Source organism: Balaenoptera physalus (assembly GCF_965194825.1).
Source record: "Balaenoptera physalus genome assembly, chromosome: 7".
In the NCBI taxonomy this organism is placed as follows: Eukaryota; Metazoa; Chordata; class Mammalia; order Artiodactyla; family Balaenopteridae; genus Balaenoptera; species Balaenoptera physalus.
In genome coordinates, this window is record NC_138886.1 from 40709847 (window position 1) to 40736774 (window position 26928).

At 42.1% G+C, this 26928-nt stretch overlaps 1 protein-coding gene across 9 annotated transcripts in view; it reads right to left on the reverse strand.

Annotated features, from left to right (window-relative positions):
• Positions 1-981: 981 nt before the first annotated feature.
• TLE4 (TLE family member 4, transcriptional corepressor) overlaps positions 982-26928 on the reverse strand; it is a 144567-nt gene continuing 118620 nt past the window's right edge. For 8 of the 9 annotated variants that reach the window (XM_082470956.1, XM_082470955.1, XM_082470952.1 and 5 more), the window contains 11 exons: positions 26506-26559; positions 25892-26044; positions 24213-24345; positions 23648-23841; positions 23064-23140; positions 8757-9006; positions 7424-7671; positions 5453-5600; positions 4848-4998; positions 4418-4494; positions 982-2668 (listed from right to left, as the gene is read on the reverse strand). In XM_082470956.1, coding sequence (XP_082327082.1) covers positions 2561-2668; positions 4418-4494; positions 4848-4998; positions 5453-5600; positions 7424-7671; positions 8757-9006; positions 23064-23140; positions 23648-23841; positions 24213-24345; positions 25892-26044; positions 26506-26559 — 1593 coding nt within the window. In that variant the 3' untranslated portion in view covers positions 982-2560. Of the gene's footprint in view, positions 2669-4417; positions 4495-4847; positions 4999-5452; positions 5601-7423; positions 7672-8756; positions 9007-23063; positions 23141-23647; positions 23842-24212; positions 24346-25563; positions 25663-25891; positions 26045-26505; positions 26560-26928 lie in introns of all 9 variants that reach the window. The other variant, XM_082470951.1, reaches the window with a different exon arrangement.

Genomic DNA, 26928 nt, shown 5'->3' on the forward strand with positions numbered 1-26928 from the left:
TTCTGCAAGTGTCAACACAGTATGCCAAGTGTCATAGTCTTTGTGTCAAAATGATTTTTCTTTTACTCCAATTCTCTATTGCTTTATAAGAAATGTTAATAAGGATAAACAGAAATTAATTAAGCTAATACTTTAAGAACGTTATCATCTGATGTAGCAGCACTCAGAGCACTCACGTCTGAAGTGCTGCTTCCATGATGAACACTGCTGAACTCTTAGCACTTAAAGACTCAATACCTCTCACAGCTGATCACTGAGACACTCCAGACCACCGTGGGGCTCCCAACGCCCAGCCTTCTTTCTACCCAGTGGATGCGTAAAATGTCAGGTTTTTGAGTCCCAGAACTTTAGAATTCTTTAAGTGCCTTCTTATGCTGAAGCTTCACAAAGCCAAGCAGCAGCAGCCCGAGGGACCTCAGGCATTCAAAGACTTCAGTGTATCACGTTGGAAATGTTTCCCAAACCCCAAAGGCTGGAAATGGTATGCTCGGCTAACTCTAAAGCAGCGTTGGTCCCACAGAACCTTCTGTGATCTTGGAAATGTTCTATAAATTTATGTAGTCCAACATGCTAGCCATTAGTTGTATGTGGCAAACTGAACATTTGAGATGTAGTTAGTATGACTGATAAACTGAAATTTTAATCAAGTTAAAATTAAACAGCCACAAATGGCTAGTGGTAACTATATTGAACAGCACAGCTCTAAAGCATCAAGGCTTTCAGTAACACGACAACTTTTTGACAAACTAAAGAGGCACGCAATAAATATTTGCCGTCATCGATAACCTTTATCCACCCTCCCTTCTAGCTCTTCTCAAGTAAGAACACAGAACTAAAACAGCAACAATAAAAAAGCCCACATGACTTTTTACAGCAATCTCCCTTGAATAAAACTAGTAACTTTTAATATATACGAGTGGCATAGTCAAAGATGAAAAATAAACTAAAACCAGCAAAACGAAGAATTAGAAATAAGCATACTAGAAGTTATTTATGTTTAATGCTTAAAAGTCTGAATGCACAAACAATCTACCATTATAGAAGTACTGGTGGTCAATACAATGCATTAGAACTATGTACAATGCACAGTTTAGTATCAAAATCTTTCTACACTGTAGAGTTTTACGAAACTGTTAAAGACATCAAACACTAAGCACTTAAGACACCATTTTTTTTTTTCCTGCTACCACATTAGGAACGTCAATGGACAATCCATTTCAACTTGCAGCATCCATCCATTTCTAGTATGAAATTAAGTAATTTTCTACTTACACAATAAAGTTTATCTACACAGTTCTCTTGATTTTGATCCATAGCAGCAAAGGCACTGTACATCAGCAGATCCACAGACTTAAAAGATTTTTAAAGCATTCAAACAAAAAATAATAATAAAAAAAAGGAGTCACATATCATAGTTTAACAGCAACAACAACAACATAAAAGATAACAACAATGTTTCTGGCACAATGGCACAGCCTGTGTCCATTTCAGGGACATCCAGCTAAGACATGGAAAGAACCGGAGGTAAAGAAAGCAAGTCCTCATCCCAGGTGAGAGTCCATTCTTTCTGATTTTCAGAGGGAGGTCCTTGCAAATCCTCCTCTGCTCCTTGTCTTGTAAAAGACTTGACTGGCACAGTGGGAGGAATCCTCCCCTGAATCTGTGCGGTTCCCAAAGAACATGCCAAAAAATAACCCATCATTTCTCGTAATGACAAAACTGCCCAAAGGTATACATCTCCCTCTGCAAAGAAATGTGGCAAAAATACCCAGAAGGGATTAAGTTCTCCCTTTGAGGCCAAATTTAATTTGTTCATATGTCTATAATACAATAAAAAAAAAAAGGAATTAAAAACATATTACAAAGACACTTGTCAACAAGTCAAAAAAAGAAAAAAAGAAAAAGTCCAATTACTTTTATCGAATATAATCTAAAGCTATAGATATATTGGTTAAAGTTGTCCAAATAGACTCAAATGAATATGACATGGTCTGTCACCTTCTAATTGTTCAAATTTCCAAACATCTTTAAAATAAGTAAAAAACAAAAACATCTAACAACACAGCAACATATTGCTTCCATATGTAATTATACATTTCACATCTCTATACAGTCATTAGTCTACATTTAGTGACATTTTTAATCAGTTATTTTAAACCTTCCTTTCCCCTCCTTTGCCAAAAAAAGGGGGGGAGGGGTATCAAATACAACGCATCTTCATTATCAATGCAGGAGCAGACAGCTTTATTTAGTCAGTCATTGTTAGAAAGCCTTCTTTAAACAAAATAAATATATTACAGATATAATACATAATTAAAGATTCCTTTCACTGTTAAGTAGGGTTATCCGTGTTCTTCCGAGTAGATAGCTGAAGATTTGGTATCACAGGTTCTTAACGAGTATTCACAATTCAACAGCAGGGAGGAAGTGGGGGAAGGCGGGGACTGAGCTCCACGACTGCAATGAGTACTGGAAATCCTTGGTTTCGGATGCTGGGGAACAGAAGGATGACAGAACAAAGTGCTACAAGGAGGAGTCCAGTTTGCATGAAGATTTGTCCTTAATAAATAACTTCATAAACCGTGGCCTTCTTATCCCCAGAGCCAGTGACAATGTATTTGTCATCCACAGAAATGTCACAGCTGAGCACCGATGAGGATTCTTTGGACTGGGAAAGAGACACACAAACACATTAAAGACTGAAAGGAAACCCACGAGTACCGAGAGGCAGGACTGGAGGATCTGGAGCAAAAAGAAGCATAACATGTTCCCTTGACCAAAACAGGAGCCCAAGCGAGGAAAGGCAGTCCCGGCCGCTGATGAAGGAAGGCTCTACTTCAAAGCCTAGTCTCCAGCTAAGAGCAGAGGGTTCTCAGTGTGAAAACCCTCGCCTTCACTCGGATGGCCTGGATGCAGACGGAGCTGCAGAATGCTAGACACGTCACTTAACCTGTCGTGGCCCTCACTTTCCTTAGAAGAGGTAATTAGGTAGAGACAGCTTACCTGTCTGCCACGACAGAAGGTGGCCTCAGAGTCCAGGTGAGGTAATAATGGGGAACCGTATTGAAAATACTATAGTTCTTGAGATAGGGAATGTAAAAATATTTCTAACATAAAACCTCGTTGTTCCCTATGTAAAAATAGAATGTAAATGTCCAAGTGGGGAGGAGTTCAATAGTTAGGAAGAAAAATGTTACCACTCCTGTTAGAGCTCCAAATACCATGTTCAACTACACCCACTGCAAAGCAGTCACGGTTAACTTTTAACTAAACTGTGCTAAACAAACAAACCCCACAGGATTTTAACTGGGACTTTGAACAGTTAAAAAATAAACGTTTGACATGCAGATGCTAACCCACTACCAGTGTTTCTCAAACTTTTGGAACACAACCTGTAATAAATACATTTTACTTCACAACCCAGAGACCCGAGACATAATTTTACTTCATAACCCAGAGAAACGAGATATAATACTTATACTCACTACAAAAAATATACTCTTAACATTTTTTAATTTCATTTTTTAAAGAAGTGCTGGTTGGGACCATCTGAAAGGTTGTGATCGACAATACAAAAACCACTGTATTACATTATAAACTTCATGACAGTAAGAATCTGCTATTTTTGTCCTATTATCTTGCACAGTACTTTCACTCAATATATGCAGCTTTAGATTCAAATGAATTAATCTCCTCTACGACTTAGTACCACATGGTCAAGAAAACTGCAACGCTGTTATGTTATTCCTAAAAAAAGACCACCACCTAGAAAATAACATCCTAAATACAGAAGATTAAAAACGAAATCTTCTTTAACTGGCCTATGAAATTCTCACCTACTAGCAGGAGAGAAGAGAGAGATTTGTATGTGAGTGTGTATCATGCCTACAATCTGGTTCTCCTGCAAATAATTCCACAAACTACACAAAGTACCACTGAGTTAATAAGAATAAAAGTTCATAAAATTAATCAAGATTTATTACACTTTTCCACAGCACTCTTTTGGGGGCGGGAAATCAGGAATAACAACACGAATGAATATTCAAGCAAAATGCTCAAATTTTAAACAAAAGTTTTAAAAGCCATAATTAAAACTAAATAAACAAATAAATTACACAGAAGACATGAAACTGCTACTCTAACATGTAAAAAGGGATGGGGCGTGAAGAGCTAGTTAGGGCCACGGGCACAGCACCTTGGCTCTGAGCTCAGAGAGAACGGGACACAACTCCTGGCGGCACAGCTCGCACCTGGGACCCTGGTCTCCCCCTCAGGCACAGTTTTCTTCTCTGTGCGATGGGAGTGACACTAGCTCCTACCTCCTAGGACACGTCCATGCGTTATTAACCTGCGAGAACGCACAGAGAACCAAGCAGTGAGCGCACAGTGAGTGAAGGCTACACAAGTGAAGTGTTACCTGGAATATACTGGCCCCGTAAGGTGTTCTCCAGGCATTCAGAAGGTTGTCCTTTCCCGTGCTTACAAACCATTTGCCTATAGGAACAGGGTTTCAAAAAAGGTAGTGTTTATTCCTTTGTCAGAGTTCTGAGACTTGTGTTACAGAGCATCAAATGATACACAGAAAACTCACCTAATCTGCAACAAATAAGAGTTTCTTTTCACTGGAAAAATAAAGCCCACTCTCCTAGATTTAATGAGTCATTTATACTTAGGGCAAGGATAAAGTGGATAAACTGCAGAAAATTACATGGTTATTAGGGAAGTAGGCATGTGTGAGGAAGTAATATAATTCTGAAGAGGGACACGCCAATGAACTAAAGACCGGACTTGAAATGAATCAGGAGGAAGGAGGAATGACAGGCAGTGGACGCCAGGGGCCTGCTTACCACAGTGGGCGAACTTGAGTGACAGGACGCAGCTCTCGTGGAGATGGAGCTGGTACTTGTCGGGCTTGGTGACGTGCAGCACCTCCACGTTGCTGTTCTCCATCCCCACCGCCAGCCACTCTCCAGTTGGGCAGTAGCCCAGAGAAAAGATCTAGAATTAAAACAGGTGATGGTGATGATGGCTACAGAGGACACACTTCCTTTAAAGGGGAGGCACTGCTTCCTCTGGGGATATTACTTAAATAATGAGGGAAATCAAGATAATGTGAATTGTACAGGAAGAAATCAAAGTCAAAGGTGTGATCCCAAGTAATGAGTCAGATCTCCACAATCTAACTTATTAATCAATTGTGTGAAATTCAAAGATCTATAGAGTAATGGTCATTGAAATAAAAACCTGCTAATAAAAGCCTGTAATAAATGAAATTTTTTCTGTCCTTCAATAAAATATATACTGTTGTATTTTGACAGAAAACAACAAAATTTTTAGTTATCTAATTCTGAGTCAAAAGTGACTCTGTCACATAGTCAATGAATTGCCACTGAAGTCTCTCATATATTTCACAAAACCAGGTCTCTAAAATGTCACGTGCACGAGTGCGCACCTGGGAGGTGAAGTCGTGCTGCTGCAGCTGCCGCCCTTCGCGCAGGTCCCAGGACCGGACCGTGTTGTCCAAGCCGCCCGTCCAGAGCTTGGTGCCATCGTTAGAAATGTCAATACAGCTGGCCCCGTCTGTGTGGCCCTGGAACTGCCTGAAGATGTCAACATGGAGAAAAGTCCTTCAACAGGTAATTTTTAGGTGAACTCAGTTTAGAATTCCTCAGCCGTCAATTTCATTACAGGCCCTATTGGCAGATTTCCTTTTGGTTTATTATATTTTCTATTATTCAAAGTAATAACAAAGCATATACGTAGAGAGATTAAAGTTTAATTGAGATGCTGAATCTCCTGCACATTTATTTTCGAACACTTAGGAAGTCCTCTTCAAATTACTCTTATGCTAAAACACAATTGAAACAACTGATGGAAAAAAAATCTCCATCTGAATCAAAAGAAAACACAGCAACATGAAAATGAACTAATCAAAGACACAATCTGAGACCTGTTCTGTCAGTGTGATATGAAAGGAGGAGAGAATTTCAGAGGATGTAAGGAGTCGTTTCCCTTCTAAAAGCCCTGGGGATGGGCACAGAGAGCAGCAGAACGAATTCTGCCAGCGAGCAGCAGCGCAGCTGTAGGCGGCTGTGCCAGGTGAAAGGCCGCGCTCTCAAGTAAGGAGTGTGCAAAGAGCCTCCGTGTGACTCAGCTGCCCCAGGAGCAGGCAGAATGTACGAAAGACACGGGGGCTGGGGCTTAGAAGCAGTTCCTCAGAAGAGCCTTACCCAAAAGGGGAAAAAGTGATAACTATTTTCTTTTTGGAAGCATTTATAGAGCTCCGTCCTGCAAAATACATTACAGACGGACAGCAGGGGCCTCTTCTCCTTCCACCCTCCCTTGGACCTGTAGCTGGGCTCCATCACACCCTCTGCACACCCGTTAGTGGATCACACCTCTGGCTTCCTGCTCTCTCAGGTGCTGACATCTGGAGACACACGTGTTTCAGGGCTTTTCCTATCAGTGCCGATCCTACACAACCTCATTTCTAAACAGACATAGTTATGTCTATCCATCCTGTAAGGTGGGACAACAGATTATCTAGATCATTTCAGGGTGAGGCGCACCCAACACAATGCCTGGGCCCAGGGTAAGAGCTCAATGATCATTTGTCGGAGGAAAGAATGTGTCAGATACACACAGCACCAAGGACTGCGCCACGCACTGTGAACCTTCTCAGTGAGTACCTACTGACGACGATGGTTTGTTAGCACAGGTGGCAAACGACGTATGTCTAACGAGCTCATGAGGTCATGGGCACCTTATGTGCATTAATTATGTAAAACTGACCTCTTGGGACTTCCCTCGTAGTGCGGTGGTTAAGAATCCGCCTGCCAATGCAGGGGACACGGGTCCGGGAAGATCTCACACGCCGCGGTGCAACTAAGCCCGTGTGCCACAACTGCTGAGCCTGCGCTCTAGAGCTCGCGAGCCACCAACTACTGAGCCCGTGTGCCACAACTACTGAGCCCGTGTGCCACAACTACTGAAGCCCGCGTACCTAGAGCCCGTGCTCCGCAACAAGAGAAGTCACCGCAATGAGAAGCCCGCGCACTGCAACTAGAGAAAGCCCACGCACAGCAACGAAGCCCCAACACAGCCAAAGATAAATAAGTACATAAATAAATTTATGAAAAAGAAAAATAAATAAAATTGACCTCCTATTTTAAAACCTGAATTGGTGATTGATGCTTCGTATAATTAAAAAAAAAAAAAAAAAAAAAAGAAAGAAAACAATCCCTCATCCGATAAAAGTTCAAATGGTGCAGAAGACAAGATTTTACAGCATCTTAAAATGGCGCTATTCTTAACAATGTTTAGTAAGACATCTGTGTTTCATTTTTTTAAAAAGACACACACACAGCTCTCCGGCACAGCACAGGCAAATCCAGTGCCCTGGTCAGGGACCCTGCTGACCCACCTCACCAGCGTCTGGTTGTGCAGGTCCCACACGGCGATGTTGCCGTCGCTGCAGCATGAGAAGCAGACCTTGGAGTCGGGGCTGATGGCCAAGGCGTAGCAGGCGGGGGCCGAGGACGTCAGCTCTGCCTTGATGCGCGGGGTGGGAGCCGCCAGGTCCCAAATGGACAGGGTACTGGCTTCCCCTCCCACAATTAGAGTGCGACCATCAGGGAGTAATCGGCAGGAACGGATGTAGTTATCCCTGTTCTGTAGAGACAAAACCCATCAAGAGGTTACTCATGAGGAAAGGAAAACAGCATTAACATGAGAGCAGAAATCCATAAAAGTATTGTGTTCCCTCCTGGTTTCAATGAGCTATTTTCACTTATGACAATGATAAAGTAGATTAATGCTAGTAAATTACATGAAATTAAGGAAGTACTTAAACTTGATCTACAAAATTCAGTACTGAGATATTTAATCTTAATTAGCATGAAAACGCAAAGATCTAGACCCACTCTCGGCACCAGCAAATCAACCAGCCGCCTGAGTCATTTGCACATGCAGACGCAGCAGCCCTCACAACCCTGGAGGGGCCATACCGGGAACCGGGTACACTCGGCCTGGCTGCTGAAAGGCCGTTTCTGCCGCCAAACAAGTGCCAGGGAGTTAGAGACCTTGTGGTCCCTTCCGTTCGCCTGGCCCTGCATTACCTGGCCAAGGGGCAGCACGGGCTTGATTAAGCAGCACCAACTGGAGGCAAGGCTTGACCAAGGCGTGTTACGAGACAGAAGACACCACCTCCTCCCAGCTCGTGAGGTTATGGGAATCTTGTGCAGTTACCTTAAACTGACCTAGCATCGTGCTGCCGTGAAACATTCTACTGCTGGTCCAAGGATGAAAATCAAACTGAAATTTCCTAAACAACCCGAGGACGAGTACCCATGAGACAGCTAATGGGGTAGCTAGTGTTTGCCACGTGAAGTGTTAAGTCACTCTTGTCTCATAATGTGACAGATTCTGATACTTGGGTGCACTCTCACAGAAACCACCGTGGGCTTGTAGTTTTCTTAAACTCCTTTATCAGATAGGAAAACAAGTGGTCTGCCTGCTCCCATGCACTGGGCAGGGTGAATGAAAACTGCACTGGAGCAAGTGCCACACGTGAAGAACCAGATAAATCCACCTTAAGTAACTGAAAGAAGGCACATCTTCTCGTCAGCGCTCCTAGTCAAACAGCACAAACCACTGAAGACAACTACCCACTTGGGATCAATTCTGTGTGTTGCTGGTACATCCAGGTCCTATTTTCTGCATGAAGGCTTAAACCATGTTCATCCACGTTCACTCACCAGACAGTCGAGCTGAGAGACAGGGCTCTTGTTGCCGGGATGGCTGATGTCCCAGACCTTGACGCAGCCCTTCCCACCCGTGTACACGTGTCGCGTGGGGTTGCTGATGGTCACCGCGCACACCACCTCCCCGTGGTTCAGGGTGTTGATCTGGCGAGCATGTCGGGGGATGCCGGGGCCAATGAGGGCGTCCGGGGGGAAGGGGACAGGCTGCATCTGACCGTCTGCAGTAACGTGGAAGGAGTATGCTCTAAGGCAGTGGCGAGGAGAAAAGATAGGAAAGGGAGAATGCAAAAAATGTTACTTAACTGATCTCTGTAATGAGACGAGAAATAAAACATTTTCAGTGCTACGTATGATTTGCAAACAAGTCAAATTTACTGCATATGGTGGAAAGAACATAACTTTCAGAGCCACAGAGCTAAATCTATGATCAAATATAGTGTCAACTCTTCGCTAGCTGCTGTGTGACATCAGTAGTTACATAACCTCTCTGAACCTTACTTGGTTCTGATCTTTAAAATGGAGTGAATGCTACCTACGCTTCTTAGAGAATTAAATAAGATCACCAATGCCCAGCATAGTAACTACTCCTCCAGGGCACTCGACAAACTTGCATTGCCTTCTACTTCGGGTGATTCAGAAGGCTGTGATAAGATTTTAACCTACAGATCACTTCACTCCAATCAAGTGACTTACTAATGAAAATCAGTAAGCTAAAATTATGAAGTTTTAAGATGATAAGAGGATCTAGGCCTAGATACTGAAATGGCATATGACCCACCAAAAAATGAAAAAAAATTTTTGGATTAAGTCCCATCAGACTTGACAATAACAAATCCTAGTAATCCCATTCCCAGTGGAATTAGAACCTAAAAAAAGCATCCTGTGTGACTGCCCCAGAGGCCCACCTGTGAGTTCCTATCAGTACCTCCATCTCCAGGTCATTTCCAGGGAAAACCCTCCAGTTGTGAAAGCACTTGGCTCTAAAATGCAACTTAAGTTAAAGCATCTCCCTCAACAGACACCTGTATTCTTAAGGCACTGAAGTCAGGGAACAGTCAGCAAGTGAGGCCGCTGGGATGCATGCTGGGTTTCAGGAGGCAGGAGATGTCGGTGGTAGGCAGGAGGGAGCAGGGCCTGTCTTGGGGAACCATCACGGGCAGTAGCCCACTTTGGAGATGATGGCATTGTCTTTGGCACGGAGCTTCAGAATGTGCTCCGTTTACGGGAAGAAGTTTATGAAAGACATACCAAGGGAAAACATTTGTGGGTAGACAAAGCACAGGAGCTTGGACCTATCAGGGAAGTTTTAGAATCAAAACAGTTTATAGTTCCTTAATGCAAAAATCTACAGGCTAGCCACACGCATCAAAATTCAGACCATTATTGAGAGGACATCATCAACAAAGTCCCAAATGTCCCCAGAAAGGATGTGGCTGTGGCAGATTTGGGGACCAGAGGGCAGAGGGCTTTCTCTCTCTGTGTAGATTACGCAGAGAAGTGGGTTAGAACTGGGCTGTAGAAGAGAAGGAGTATGTAGGATTGCTGAGGCGGAGGTGGTGGGAAGCTAGGAAGACAGGAGATATATTCCTGTGGTCGAAGCAACGGACTTGGAGACATGTTGGCCGCGTGGCCTGGGAGAGAGAGATGCCGAGCAGGGCTCTCAGGCTCGGAACCCAGGTGGCTAGGTAGGCCACAATACACTAGTGAAGGTGACAGGGAAGCATAACCGAAGGGTACACACGCGGGGAGGTAAATGGTATGGTTTTCTTCAACCTGAGGGCAGGTGAGAGCCCAAACATCTCAACCAGAAGTTGAGCACTCGGATTCACAAGGGAGTTCAGATCAGAAAGATCGATGTGCGCTCATCCACAAAGAAGTGATACTTGAAGCTAAAGGAGCGAAAAAGAATAATCCTGGGGCAGATTATGTAATGAGTAGACCAGATGCAAAATTTAAGAAAATGCTTACAACATGTAGGGGGGACCTCCAGCAAGAGCAGCCAGAGGTAGATAATCAGGAGAGACAATAACATGGAAGGGGGAGTAGATGGTCAGTCACGTATTTCTTGGGTTATCCCAGTGCGAGAAGCACTTGGGGATGCAACAGAAAGGACTGGGGATACAAGAGAGAAAAAACCCCACCTACCCCCTATTCTCCAGAAGTTACCTTCTGGGGTCTGGGGGTAGGTGGCAGGTGGGCTGAGGGGCTGATTCATTAGTGAGATACTAACATATATAAAGATTAAAATGTCAGATGGTCAATGCTATGAACAATGGACAGGCCACGTACTCTGGGAATCTGAAAAAGTGAGAAGAACAGGGAAATTCATGCCAATGGGGCTGCAATATAAAGAACAGGTATTAATTTCCTCGGCCAAGAAAGGAAGATGGTATGAGGAAGAGTATGGTACACTGAAGGTCAGAGGGAGGTAGGATGCTTACACTATTCACTTAGTCAGAAAATATTTATTAAATACCCAATATGAGTCAGGTACTATCAGATGCTAGGGAATCAGAGGTGAATAAGATATTCAAAGTCCCTATCCTCCAGAGTCTACATCCTAGAAGGGAAGAGAGCTAATATATAAGCTGATACATCAGTAACCTCAGACGGCAGTAAATGTGCTCTCTCTCTCTCTCTCTCTCTCACACACACACACACACACACACACACACCCAGTTTCAGATAAAAGAGACGGAAGGCACGCAGCAAGGTCCGAGGCGGTGTGCAAGCTGAGAGCTGAGGGAGGACCTAGTCTTGCACGCATAGCGAAGGGAGGGGGCAGTCAATGCAAGTCTTAGAAGCAGCAGCAAGGGAGAAAGCCAGGGGCACTCAGGGGAGAGTGACAGGCTGCAGAGGGGTGCAGCCTGGCCATGTGAGAAAGGGCCTCATAGGCTGTGAGGCGGAGTTTGGGCTGTTATTCCGAGTGGAGTGGGAAGTCTCTGGAGACTTGTGTGTGGGGCAGTGAGCGCCATGCTTCAGCTCACGTTTCCCAAGGACTGCTCTGGTTGCTGGGGGATTGTAGGTGGCAGAATAGAAGAGGGAAAACTAGTCAGGGGGCCAGTGCAGCAATCCAGGGGGAAGCTAGTAGCCAGGGCTTGAGAGACAGTTAGAAAGCTGGGAACGGATCTGCAATTCAAGATTTCTCTGGGTAGAGGCAGAGAAGGCTGTACTGGATGGCATGCATGGATCCTGGAGGTGACAGTGAGGGCTGATGACAAGGTCTTCTTTGGGGTCTATAAGTAGGTAACTGAAGTCAAGAAGGGCAGAGGTTCACTAGACGTGATGTGGCCCAAACCCTGAGATGATGTTACTGGGGGGCTGACCTTGTGAGCAGCAGTGACACCCAGGATGATGGCAGGCTCTGAGTGGACCAAGTGTCAAGTTTTTAATTAATTGGGAAATCTCCCAACAAGGCTGAGGAGGGAGTAGAGACCCATGGCACAGGCCTGAAAGGGGTTGGGTTTTCACAAGAAGGTAGAATGAGTTCAGTTCTGGAAGAGACTGGAAAGGAACAGGAGGTGGGGGAGGGAATCAACCACAGCCATTATCAGCCCTGCCACTGGCTCCGACTGCTGATGTGAAGTAAATGAAAGGGCACCCCTTGGAGGGCTGCAGGTGAAGGGGTTCCCTTGGGAGAGAGCCAGGCGTCAGTTCAGGCAAGGAGGGGAAGGCAGTAATGCTTGTAGAGAAAGGCTGAGATTCTGAGGGATGACGATGGAGACAAAGGCTAACTGATTTAGCAATTAAGAGGTCATGACGACTAAATCTTAAAGAAAGAAAAAGGAAGATTATTCCAAGTTTAGAGATGGTGTTATACATTCTTAATGATAATCTCCTTGAAAAGACATCCCTTCTCTCCCCTCTAGAATAACTAAATGGTTTTTAAAGAGCCTTGAGAATTTAAATAGTTAAGAAATCAGGCACACCATTTCTTTTGAGGTTTTCAATATGACATTATTCAACTCAACCACAACCACTCTGTGAGCACCTACTATGTTCCTGGAACTCCCTTATTAAGAATTTCAAGAGCCTAATTGCATTAAGGATATAATGTAGCCCCCTGTTTACTATTAATATATATAAGACACTCAAAACTGGAAGAAAGAAAGCTCTAGTACATACTTATCATCAGATTTCAACAAACTCTTTGATGTGTAGCTAGCAAAGAGTACTGGAATGTGTAATGAAAGCCAACCTTTCTAGAAATTAGGGAGGCCCAGGCTTGAAAACCTTTTCTTTTTCTACCTAATTAAATGCATCGGTACTCCTTATCCACATATTCTGATTTAGACGTCATGCTGAGATACAGTATCAGGTAAGACACCTGCCTTGCCCATAAGTGGCTTGTAATCTAGGAAGCATGATGAGAAAAGTATAGAAGTGATTACAATACCAGGTGCAAGATGGGAAGGATGAAGTTCTGTGGTGGTTCCAAAACCAAAAATAAAGCTTATGTTTCATGAGAGACACGGTACTGGAGATGGGTTTTAGAGAATGGAAGGATTTTACCAAAGAGGGAGGAAGATGGAAAAACCATTCCAGGTGGAGGGAGCAGCTCTAAAAGGAAGAGGTGAAATGATGTGGGAAAGTCCTGGATTGGTTTTAATTGGGGAATTCATTTATTCAACAATGACCCAACACAGTAAGTGGTTGAAGGAGCTGGCCTGAGCACGGCCTGATAAAATACACTGCACGCGCACGTGCGCACACACACACACAAAACGTATAAAAGGGAGGGCCTAGAAGGTCAGCCTGAGAATTTCACAAACAGAATTTACTGAAGAGTGTTTTTAGGAGGAGAAGGAGTGGGATGTTACCAGGGCAAAGCCACTCACAGAATAAATTTGGTGGCAAGGAGTACAGTGGCTAGGAGGAATAAGAGACAATTATTTGAATAATCTAGACGAGAGGCAATGGGGGCCCTGAACTAGGCAAGGAGAAGGATGACACACTAGAAGTAACTGGATATGAAACTGCGTAGGACTCAACTAATGAGATGTGAGGAAGAAGCCAATAATAACTGAGTTTCTGAACTCAGGGAACAAGGAATGGAGTACTGTGAAAACCAGGCAAATTGGGAGGAACATCCAGTCTGGGGAAGCACTCTGTGAATATGATGAATTTGTAGTGCAAGTAATACACACTCAGGATGCCTAGCTGAGATGTCCAACAAATAACTAAAAATACAGGGCTGGAAGGAATAGGTGCAGGGAGCCAGAGAAATTCTCTCTCGGCAGGCAAAGCTACTAAAAGCTAAGAGTGATCTCCAAGGGAGATGGTGAAAAGAAAGGAAGTTTGGACTTTCTGACAGAACTATACTTCAAACAATTCCGACATCTGCAAATCTATGTTTAAAACATGTGTATCGAAGTTGCTGTTTTATTTGGATCATCATCTTTCGATGAAACCCCAGCATAGTCGAGAAGATTCTTGGCCTTCCCACCTCCACCTCCCTCTATGAGAGGCCCACTTCTGTAATGCCATACTCATCATTTCCATGCTTTGCGACACCTTGCCCAAGTTTCCAATGTCTCACGAGATAGAACTAGACCTTGAATTCACAATGAAAGGTCTGGCTGTTGTACTGATACTTCATGCAGGAGGACAGAAGACTGGTTCTAGTAGCATGTGAATCCACTAATAACAAAATAACTAACAAATACTTGAGGGTTTGCTGTGTGTCAGGAATTGTTCCTATTTTGAAAAATCTTGCTTTATAAAAACAAATAAAAACAACAACAAAGAAGAATTCCTGAATTCTGAGCAGCCTAAAACCCATAAATCTGAGATTTTTTGTTATGGCTGAAATCACATGTCATTTCCCATAATATAATTAGTGCAATGGTTTTAATCAAATACTTTTACGCTATTTATAAAAGTCTCATATAAGTAGCAAGTGAAGAAAAAAGTCCACTTTTGGCTTGTGTTGAAATTAAACTCTGCTGTCATTCTAGTTAGTTATTGAGTGGAACCTTTGCTAATTCACCAGCATAAGCAAGTGGACCCAATGTGAATTATCAAATAAATGCTATTTTATTAATTAGTTTGGAACATGCATTTAATTATAATTTTTGATAATATCTAGCAATTATTCTGTAAAAATAATTAGGACAGAGATGTGCGACTGTTGTAAGTCTTTCTAGAGAAAGGCAGTTACTTTGTGTGTGTGGTGAGGGAGGCCTTTAGCTGATTTATTATGTTTTATGTTCTAGCACAAAAAATAGTTTTCCTATTGAAAAACATGTACAAGTTTCAGAACTCTGTAAAAATCTTTAATGAAAGTATTTCTATATGCATAAATGAGTGTGAATTTATATGCCTTGGTGGCTTGGTAACGACATACCAATGACAGGAACAGGGAGTCTAATTTACTCAGTCTAATCTCCTTGGGCCATCTCTGCCTCCCACTATGTTCTACTGCATGAGCAGTTGAAAGACGGGTAATGACCTGGGCAAAGCTCAAGGGGAAATGATGCTGCAGTTGACTCAAGAGCCACTGCATATCAAACACTGTGCTAAACATATACCATATCATCTCATCCTCATGCCCTCCTTATCAGGGAGGTGCCAGCCCTGCTTTAAAGATGAGCCAACTGAAGCTCACAATAAAGTCACTTCCTTCCTAGTGTCAACTGGCAGAGTCAGAATTCACACTTGGATCTGTCACACTCCAGAATTCATATTCTGTTGAACACACCACGCTCTCTTTGGGGTTCTTGATGTCATTTGCCAACTGCTTTCGGTGTGTCTCTGTCACTCCAGGAACAAAAATTCTCAGCCACGGAGATTGGTTCAAGATGGCAGATTAGAAGGACGTGCGCTCACTCCCTCTTGTGAGAGCACTGAAATCACAACTAACTGCTGAACAATCATCGACAGGAAGACACTGGAACTCACCAAATAAGATACCCCACATCCAAAGACAAAGGAGAAGCCACAGTGAGATGGTAGGAGGGGCGCAATCACAATAAAATCAAATCCCATAACTGCTGGGTGGGTGACCCACAAACTGGAGAACACTTATACCACAGAAGTCCACCCACTGGAGTGAAGGTTCTCAGCACCACGTCAGGCTTCCGAACTTGGGGGTCCGGCAATGGGAGGAGGAATTCCTAGAGAATCAGACTTTGAAGGCTAGTGGGATTTGATTGCAGGACTTCGGCAGGACTGGGGGAAACAGAGACTCCACTCTTGGAGGGCACACACAAAGTAGTGTGCGCATCGGGACCCAGGGGAAGGAGCAGTGACCACAGGGGAGACTGAACCAGACCTACCTGCTAGTGTGGGAGGGTCTCCTGCAGAGGCAGGGGGTGGCTCTGTCTCACCTTGAGGACAAGGACACTGGCAGCAGAAGTTCTGGGAAGTACTCCTTGGTGTGAGCCCTCCCAGAGTCTGCCAATAGCCCCACCAAAGAGCCAGGTAGGCTCCAGTGTTGGGTTGCCTCAGGTCAAACAACCAACAGGGAAGGAACCCAGCCCCACCCATCAGCAGACAAGCAGATTAAACTTTTACTGAGCTCTGCCCACCAAAGCAACACCCAGCTCTACCCACCAGCAGTCCCTCCCATCAGGAAACTTGCACAAGCCTCTTAGATAGCCTCATCCACCAGAGGGCAGACAGCAGAAGCAAGAAGAACTACAATCCTACAGCCTGTGGAACAAAAACCACATTCACAGAAAGATAGACAAGATGAAAAGACAGAGAGCTATGTACCAGATGAAGGAACAAGATAAAATCCCAGAAAAACAAATAAATGAAGCGGAGATAGGCAACCTTCCAGAAAAAGAATTCAGAATAATGATAGTGAAGATGATCCAGGACCTCGGAAAAAGAATGGAGGCAAAGATCGAGAAGATGCAAGAAATGTTTAACAAAGATCTAGAAGAATTAAAGGACAAACAAACAGAGATGAACAATACTATAACTGAAATGAAAAATACACTAGAAGGAATCAACAGCAGAATAACTGAGGCAGAAGAACGGATAAGTGACGTGGAAGACAGAATAGTGGAATTCACTGCTGTGGAACAGAATAAAGAACAAAGAATGCAAAGAAATAAAGACAGCCTAAGAGATCTCTGGGACAACATTAAATGTAACAACATTCACATTATAGGGGTCCCAGAAGGAGAAGAGAGAGAGAAAGGACCCGAGAAAACATCTGAAGAGATTACAGTCAAAAACTTCCCTGACATGGGAAAGGAAATAGCCACCCAAGTCCAGGAAGCACAGACAGTCCCAGGCAGGATACACCCAAGGAGAAACATGCCGAGACACACAGTAATCAAACTGACAAAAATTAAAGACAAAGAAAAATTACTGAAAGCAACAAGGAAAAAACAACAAATAACATACAAGGAAACTCCCATACGGTTAACAGCTGATTTCTCAGCAGAAACTCTACAAGCCAGAAGGGAGTGGCACGATATATTTAAAGTGATGAAAGGGAAGAACCTACAACCAAGATTACCCTGCAAGGATCTCACTCAGATTCGACAGAGAAATCAAAAGCTTTACAGACAAGCAAAAGCTAAGAGGATTCAGCACCACCAAACCAGTTCTGCAACAAATGCTAAAGGAACTTCTCTAAGTGGGGAACACAAGAGAAGAAAAGGACCTACAAAAACAAACCCATAACAATTAACAAAATGATAACAGGAACATACATATCGATAATTAATTACCTTAATCGTGAATGGGTTAGATGCTCCAAACAAAAGACACAGGCTCACTGAATGGATACAAAAACAAGACCTGTATATATGCTGTCTACAAGAGACCCACTTCAGACCTAGGGACACATACAGACTGAAAGTGAGGGGAGGGAAAACATATTCCATGCAAATGGAAATCAAAAGAAAGCTGGAGTAGCAATATTCATATCAGATAAAATAAACTTTAAAATAAAGAATGTTACAAGAGACAAGGAAGGACACTACATAATGATCAAGGGATCAATCCAAAAATAAGATATAACAATTATAAATATATATGCACCCAACACAGGAGCACCTCAATACATAAAGCAACTGCTAATGGCTATAAAAGAGGAAATTGACAGTAACACAATAACAGTGGGGGACTTTAACACCTCATTCACACCAATGGACAGATCATCCAAACAGAAAATTAATAAAGAAACACAAGCTTTAAATGACACAATAGACCAGATAGATTTAATTGATATTTAAGGGACATTCCATCCAAAAACAGCAGATTACACTTTCTTCTCAAGGGCGCATGGAACATTCTCCAGGATAGATCACATCTTGGGTCACAAATCAAGCCTCAGTAAATTTAAGAAAACTGAAATCATATCAAGCATCTTTTCTGACCACAACACTATGAGATTAGAAATCAATTACAGGGAAAAAAACGTAAAGAACACAAACACATGGAGGCTAAACAAAACGTTACTAAATAACCAAGAGATCACTGAAGAAATCAAAGAGGAAATCAAAAAATACCTAGAGACAAATGACAATGAAAACACGACGATCCAAAACCTATGGGACGCAGCAAAAGCAGTTCTAAGCGGGAAGTTTATAGCTATACAAGCCTACCTAAAGAAACAGGAAAAATCTCAAATAAACAATCTAACCTTACACCTAAAGGAACTAGAGAAAGAAGAACAAAGAAAGCCCAAAGTTAGTAGAAGGAAAGAAATCATAAAGATCAGAGCAGAAATAAATGAAATAGAAACAAAGAAAACAATAGCAAAGATCAATAAAACTAAAAGCTGGTTCTTTGAGAAGATAAACAAAATTGATAAACCATTAGCCAGACTCATCAAGAAAAAGAGGGAGAGGACTCAAATCAATAAAACTAGAAATGAAAAAGGAGAAATTACAACAGACACTGCAGAAATACAAAGAATCTTAAGAGACTATTACAAGCAACTCTATGCCAATAAAATGGATAACCTGGAAGAAATGGACAAATTCTTAGAAAGGTACAACCTTCCAAGACTGAACCAGGAAGAAACAGAAAATATGAACAGACCAATCACAAGTAATGAAATTGAAACCGTGATTGAAAATCTTCCAACAAACAAAAGTCCAGGACTAGACGGCGTCACAGGTGAATTCTATCAAACATTTAGAGAAGAGCTAACACCCATCCTTCTCAAACTCTTCCAAAAAATTGCAGAGGAAGGAACACTCTCAAACTCATTCTGTGAGGCCACCATCACCCTGATACCAAAACCAGACAAAAATACTACAAAAAAAGAAAATTATAGACCAATATCACTGATGAATATAGATGTAAAAATCCTCAACAAAATACTAGCAAACAGAATCCAACAACACATTAAAAGGATTATATACCATGATCAAGTGGGATTTATCCCAGGGATGCAAGGATTCTTCAATATATGCAAATCAATCAATGTGATACACCATATTAACAAATTGAAGAAGAAAAACCATATGATCATCTCAATAGATGCAGAAAAAACTTTTGACAAAATTCTACACCAATTTATGATACAAACTGTCCAGAAAGTGGGCAGAGAGGGAACATACCTCAACAAAATAAAGGCCATATACGACAAACCCACAGCAAACATCATTCTCAATGGTGAAAAACTGAAAGCATTTCCTCTAAGATCAGGAACAAGACAAGGATGTCCACTCTCACCACTATTATTCAACACAGTTTTGGAAGTCCTAGCCACGGCAATCAGAGAAGAAAAAGAAATAAAAGGAATACAAATTGGAAAAGAAGAAGTAAAACAGTCACTGTTTGCAGATGACATGATACTACACATACAGAATCCTAAAGATGCCACCAGAAAACTACTAGAGCTAATCAATGAATATGGTAAAGTTGCAGGATACAAAATTAATGCACAGAAATCTCTTGCATTCCTATACACTAATGATGAAAAATCTGAAAGAGAAATTACGGAAGCACTCCCATTTACCATTGCAACAAAAAGAATAAAATACCTAGGAATAAACCTGCCTAGGGAGACAAAAGACCTGTATGCAGAAAACTATAAGACACTGATGAAAGAAATTAAAGATGATACCAACAGATGGAGAGACATACCTGTTCTTGGATTGGAAGAATCAATATTGTGAAAATGACTATACTACGCAAAGCAATCTACAGATTCAATGCAATCCCTATGAAATTACCAGTGGCATTTTTTTACAGAAGTAGAACAAAAAATCTTAAAATTTGTATCGAGACACAAAAGACCCTGAATAGCCAAAGCAGTCTTGAGGGAAAAAAACATAGCTGGAGAAATCAGACTCCCTGACTTCAGACTGTACTACAAAGCTACAGTAATGAAGATAATATGGTACTGGCACAAAAACAGAAATATAGATCAATGGAACAGGACAGAAAGCCCAGAGATAAACCCATGCACATATGGTCACCTTATTTTTGAAAAAGGAGGCAAGAATACACAATGGAGAAAAGACAGCCTCTTCAATAAGTGGTGCTGGGAAAATTGGGCAGCTACATGTAAAAGAATGAAATTAGAACACTCCTTAACACCATACACAAAAATAAACTCAAAATGGATTCGAGACCTAAATGTAAGACTGGACACTATAAACCTCCTAGAGGAAAACATAGGAAGAACACTCTTTGACATAAATCACAGCAAGATCTTTTTTGATCCACCTCCTAGAGTAATGGAAATAAAAACAAAACTAAACAAATGGGATCTAATGAAACTTAAAAGCTTTTGCACAGCAAAGGAAACCATAAACAAGACGAAAAGACAACCCTCAGAATGGGAGAAAATATTTGGAAACGAATCAACGGACAAAGGATTAATCTCCAAAATATATAAACAGCTCATGCAGCTCAATGTTAAAAAAACAAACAACTCAATCAAAAAATGGGCAGAAGACCTAAATAGACATTTCTCCAAAGAAGACATACAGATGGCCAAGAAGCACATGAAAAGCTGCTCAACATCACTAATTATTAGAGAAATGCAAATCAAAACTATAATGAGGTATCACCTCACACCAGTTAGAATGGGCATCATCAGAAAATGTATAAACAACAAATGCTGGAGAGGGTGTGGAGAAAAGGGAACCCTCTTTCATGGTGGGTGGGAATGAAATTGATACAGCCCTATGGAGAACAGTATGGAGGTTCCTTAAAAAACTAAAAATAGAAGTACCATATGACCCAGCAATCCCACTACTCAGCTTATACTGAGAGAAAACCATAATTCAAAAAGACACATGCACCCCAATGTTCACTCAGCACTATTTACAATAGCCAGGTCATGGAAGCAAGCTAAATGCCCATCGACAGACGAATGGATAAAGAAAATGTGGTACATATATACAATGGAATATTACTCAGCCATAAAAAGGAACAAAACTGGGTCATTTGCAGAGACGTGGATGGATCTAGAGAGTGTCATACAGAGTGAAGTAAGTCAGAAAGTGAAAAACAAATATCGTATATTAACGCATACATGTGCAACCTAGAAAAATGGTACAGATGAACTGGTGTGCAGGGCAGAAATAGAGGCACAGATGTAGAGAACAAACGTATGGACACCAAGTGGGGAAAGTGGTGGTGGGTGGTGGTGGTGGTGGGATGAATTGGGAGATTGGGATTGACATTTATACACTGATGTGTATAAAACGGATGACTAATAAGAACTTGCTGTATAAAAAAATAAATAAAATTCAAAAATTAAAAAAAAAAAAAATTCCTCAGCCATCCTGAAACCCATCAACCTTCCTCCCAAAAGGATCTCAACAATTTTATAATGCTATGTGTCAAGACTGGGGGAAGGAAGGGAGCCCAGCTCAAGGCTCCGAAGTGCCTCCTGAATCAGACCAGCTGTGATTTTACAGTGGTTCAACTGGCCCAATCCCCACACTGAGACTGTTGTTGTTTCTTTAGATACACCTAACACACTTTCACCCCTCGGGGCCTCTGGGCAGCAGCAGAGACGAGAAGCACCACCTCATCTGGTAGTGGCTACACTATAGTTCTGGGTGCAACTGCCGGTTAACTAAGTGGTAACTCTACAGTACCTGAAAACGGGATGATACCGCTTCCCTCAAGGAACCTCTCCATCCCCACAGGTTCATATGGTACTTGTAGGTATTCAGTTTATTTGATGAATCCTATGGCCCTGTTATTTAGTCACTGCTTGAGACAGACCAAACTTTCACCTTCAAGTACACCAGGGTTCTTGGTCAACAAGACTTGTCAGTCAACAAGTGTTTGCAGAACACACACAAGTGCAAGGAATTTTACAGTAATTGATATTTATACCTTCAACTCTCAAGGAACTCAAAGTCTAATTTGCCTTGCCTCCCTTATTAATCTGTCAAATACTTACTGAGCCCGCACTGTGTTTGATGCAACAGGGAAGTTTAGGGTAGAGTGTGTAGAGAAGTTACAGAAGGAAGGGCCAAGAACATGATCTATCAGGTGGAAAGTGAAGGAAGGGTCAAGGTCAGGGATGTTTAACACCGTGGAGCCAGCAACATGCGGAACAAAGAAGACACACAGGAAACAACAGGGTGACAACTAAGTGCCTGAGTGTATAGCAGTGAATAAATAAGCAATGGGAGGTCAGTGAAGGGAGAGATTGGCACATGTCTTCATTCACTGAACAAGCATAAATTGTGAGCACCAATTGTGAAGATGAAGCCAAAGAGCCAAGAGAACTGTGCACAGGTAGTAACAGAAAGGTGCACTGGGTTAAAATGCAGGATGAGGAATGACATATGGGGAGAGGTTAGAACGTACAAGAAGAGGCTGGAACAACTGATGTGTCTGTCTTGCCTTCATAGCTCCACGGGGTCATGAAAACAGAGGCTCCAAATACCCAGCTTACAGGACAAGAAGCCAACTGAGCAAGCCACCTTTTCCAGAAACACAAATGAGCGTAAGACCACACTTCTTTCTTTTCAGCCTCTGAAGTTTGGCACGTCTTTTCCTAACATGCTCAAAGTCTGAGCATCTAGGTTTGCACATAAGACGACTTCTTCTTTCCAAGGCAACAAAAAGAAATGCCTTGAAATCAGTAACAGATGTAGAGAAGACCTGACTGCTGGAGATGCCTCAGCAATTTGCATTTCCATATTAGAAGCCTGAGATTTTAGATTGAAAAAACCCCACCTCATTACCTCTTCCCTTGTGCTAAGAGAAAATGAAAAATACTTTGCAAAAAACAGCAACAAAGCCACCCCACAAGCCGCAGGAACTTGCCAACACTGTCTAGCAGTGCTCAGAGTCCAAAGGGCCAGCGAGGGCCCAGACACACAGTGAGCACAAAGCACAGAGGCAGGTACTCACGGTTTTCCTCCTGGAATGCCTGTCAGGTTTGGAGGTATTGCTGGCACACGCATGTGATGGTGTGGATCAAATCCAACCTAAAATTTTTGCCAAGCAAGACAACAAAAACAAACATGGTTACATCAACTCATTGCATCCTACTCAGTATCTTTCCAAATCCTAGGAGAATAGATGCTTTAAAAATGTGATTTTAGAGATAAATACACAAGTACTGATAGATGAAATGATAGGATGTTCATGATTTCATGGTAACATACTTGGGGGTGGAACAAACATGAAAAAAACAGTATTATTATTGAAGCTCATGATGGAAATGAAGGGTTCACTATATTTACTATATTATTTGCTCTACTTCTGTAGGTTTAAAAATTTCTTTTAAAAAAGGAACATAAAACAAAGGAATTCCCTCACCTTACAAAAGAAAATAAGTCTCACAATATGATTACATGCAGTTTAATTTATAAATACACACAGGTCCCTCTATAAATCCCTCAAATTTCATAAACTTCCTTAAAAAAAAAAAAAAGTGTGGCAACCCTCTGAGCTCTGGAACACTTTTATGCTGTAAAAGTGCACAAACATACCACTGGCGATCTCCCATAGGCCGCGGCTGCGGCTGCGGCAGCCGCGGCCGCGCTCATCTGCGGGGAGATGTTGTGCAGCCCCGCGTAGGCAGCTCCGGGGCTGGTCAGCTCCCCATTCATCCCAGCGTGAGGCACGATCCCAAAAGGGGTCGGATACGGACAAGGTACTGCCATTGGGGTCCTTAGGCTCGAGGCTACAGACCCAAATGGAAGGAAGGAGAAAAACCAATGATACACACATGAGACAATAATGAAGTATAATGAATATCAGGAGCAACACATTCTTAAATACGTTAAAAAGTAGGATCCATAGTTCAAATAAGCTTATTTTAATATTCTCAAAAGTCATTCAAGCCTTCATCAGGGTTCATGTCTTCCCCTTATTTTACTGAACACCTACTATGTGTCAGACATGGTAAGTGCCAGGTGCTTGATCTGGATTAAAGAACCTACAGCCAGTCAATGCTGGTCATTAGTACTCTTAATGTATTACACTCTTTAAATTGCTTTGATTTCTTTAAAAACAGGAAGCATAAATATGTAGAGAAACTTTTTTCTCACTAACCCAAGGGGTCGACTCCTGGCGGTTTTCCGGGGACAGGCCTCAATCCGGGAGTGGAATTACTGCCTGGGGTGGGTGCATCGCTTCGTGGAGTGGGGGTATTGGACTTCGACACAGGAGTGGTAGATTTTTCATTCTAACAAGAGATGTAATGGAATACACTGCTAATTAGAACACAATTTTAACAATTATGTTAAACCTTTGAAAAGGTAAGGTAAAAGAAAAGGAAAAAGAAATGGAAAAGATTCTTCAGCATGGGCCTCTATTGTCATTAGTTAAAAAGAGCTATCAAAGAAACAAAAAGTGTTTCCTGAGACCACAAAACCAATGTTCAAGAGGAAATAAATCAAAGCTGAATTTGGGGCAGAGTAGACCATTTCCAGGAAACTGGTCTGAGTTAGACGCTGACAAATCATGACGTCCCGATGTGACTGGCCACTTGCTGGCTGCCTTAATACTGAGTGGCTTGAGTTGGGTTCCTGACGGATTGTGTTCGTGCCACAAGAGGCTCCCCTGGTTAACAGGTCCCATTAAAAAAGATCCAAGCCTGGGGCTTCCCTGGTGGCGCAGTGGTTGAGAATCTGCCTGCTAATGCAGAGGACACGGGTTCAAGCCCTGGTCTGGGAAGATCCCGCATGCTGCAGAGCAGCTAGGCCCGTGAGCCACACTACTGAGCCTGAGCGTCTGGAGCCTGTGCTCCGCAACAAGAGAGGCCGTGACAGTGAGAGGCCCGCGCACCGCGATGAAGAGTGGCCCCCACTTGCCACAACTAGAGAAAGCCCTCGCACAGAAACGAAGACCCAACACAGCCAAAAATAAATAAATAAATAAATAAATTAAAAAAAAAAAAAAAAAAAGATCCAAGCCTGAATCATCACAGAGGTCAGCACAGAGGAGCTGCCATTACAAGGCCGGAAGGCCAAGAGAAAACAACAGAAAAAAACTTAATCTAGCCCTGTGCCAGACACATTCTCCAAAACTGCAGACAAACTGAGGAATTTTCTTTCCCTCAGCTGTGAATTCAAAAGGTTATTTGAAAACGGAATTCGTCTTTTTTTTTTTTTTTTTTAAATGTTATGTTACAAGGACACAACTGGTGAGGAAAAAGGAAGGCACACTACATAAAAATGCAATTAATTACACAGCCACAGAAGAAGGGGGTATGGGGAGATTACCCGGACTTGCAAGCAGTTTTATTTGTGCATTTCTGATTTGTGGTGTGAGTCAAGGTAGACTTTTATAAATGACAGATTACTTTTTAGATAGGAAGGGAAAATTATTGCAATCATATATAGCTTGGTAATTCCAACAAAGCTAGCAACAAAATCACATCCAAGCCAAAAACTAAATTTACCATAAACCACAGGTGACAAAACCATCTCTGTAACCCCAGTATATATTTTTCTTCATCTTCGCTGAGACTTGTTTCACTCAGTTTCCTCATGTCCCTCCCCTATCCTTGCAAAAAGACTCACAAAACAAACAACCATCATCAACAAAGTCAGTGAACCCGCTCTGTTCTAAAAGTACTTTTGTCAGTTCAACTTGAATACTGAACATACACACATGCTTGGTGGTAAAAGTCCTATGGAAAAATGTGGAAAATACAAAATTTTAAAAACAATTTAACCTAACCATCTGGAAACGGGCAACGCTAAGAAAGATGGTGAGGAACTGCTTACAAGGCTAAGTTCTTTGGATTTGGAGGAAGGAGTACTGCTGGAGGATGCGATTGAGGCTGGACTGATGGGGGCATCTTTCTTGAGAAGGCGTGTCTTGTCCAGGCCATTCTCTCTTGGGGAATGTGCAGGGCTCCCTCGAGGTGAGGATGGATCCTACAAAGGAACATCAAGGGTATCAAACGCAGCACAGCGCATTCACAGTGCCAGAGTACTTGGTGTGGACGTTTCTAGCCAAAAGTCTTCAACAGCTTAGAAGCAAAAAATGTTCTGGAATAGATCATAAGACTCATCAAGTTGCTGAAGAAAATATTCAGTATAGAGGTCAATGAAAATACTACAAAATTTATAGTACTTATTTAAAACAGAAACAAAAATCAAAACTCTACAAATTTGCAGGTCACTTGCCAAGGGGTGTGCATTCATGGTGGTAACAACACATTTGCACTTCATAGAGTAGAGTAGCAATAAAAAAGGATCAGTAATATAAATTTTTCAGGTAAATAAAACGTGGGCCCCTTCAGAAATTAAGGAAACATTGTGGATACTAATTGTTGGGACACTAATCATTGTTATAACTGGTTAAGAGCAGGAAGTCAAATGAGCCACAAACATACCTCATTGGAAACGTCAACCACCAAGTTGTCATCACTCTTCTCACCATCGCTGTCCTGCATTGACAATTGAGAAGCATTATCTCCTCCCCCAGCCAAAAAAAGAAAAAGAAGAAGAAGAAAAAAAAAAAAGGCAGCCAGATTTACCCTAGGTAAGTCCAGAGTCATTAACTCCTCACATTTTATAAAAATGAACTGCACCAAACAGTGCTAAACACTCCACAATGAACTGTGTTCTTTAATCTTCATGACGATGTTACGAGGGAGGTAATAGGAAACACAGGACGATTCCACTGTAGTTTAAAAAACTGAAGCTTATGGCTTATTACTCTAGTATCAGGTGCCAACTGGCAGGCCCACGCTACACAATCCAGCCTACAGAAGGGTGGGATTTGTTCTGTCAGTGTCTTTCAAAGACAGATAAAG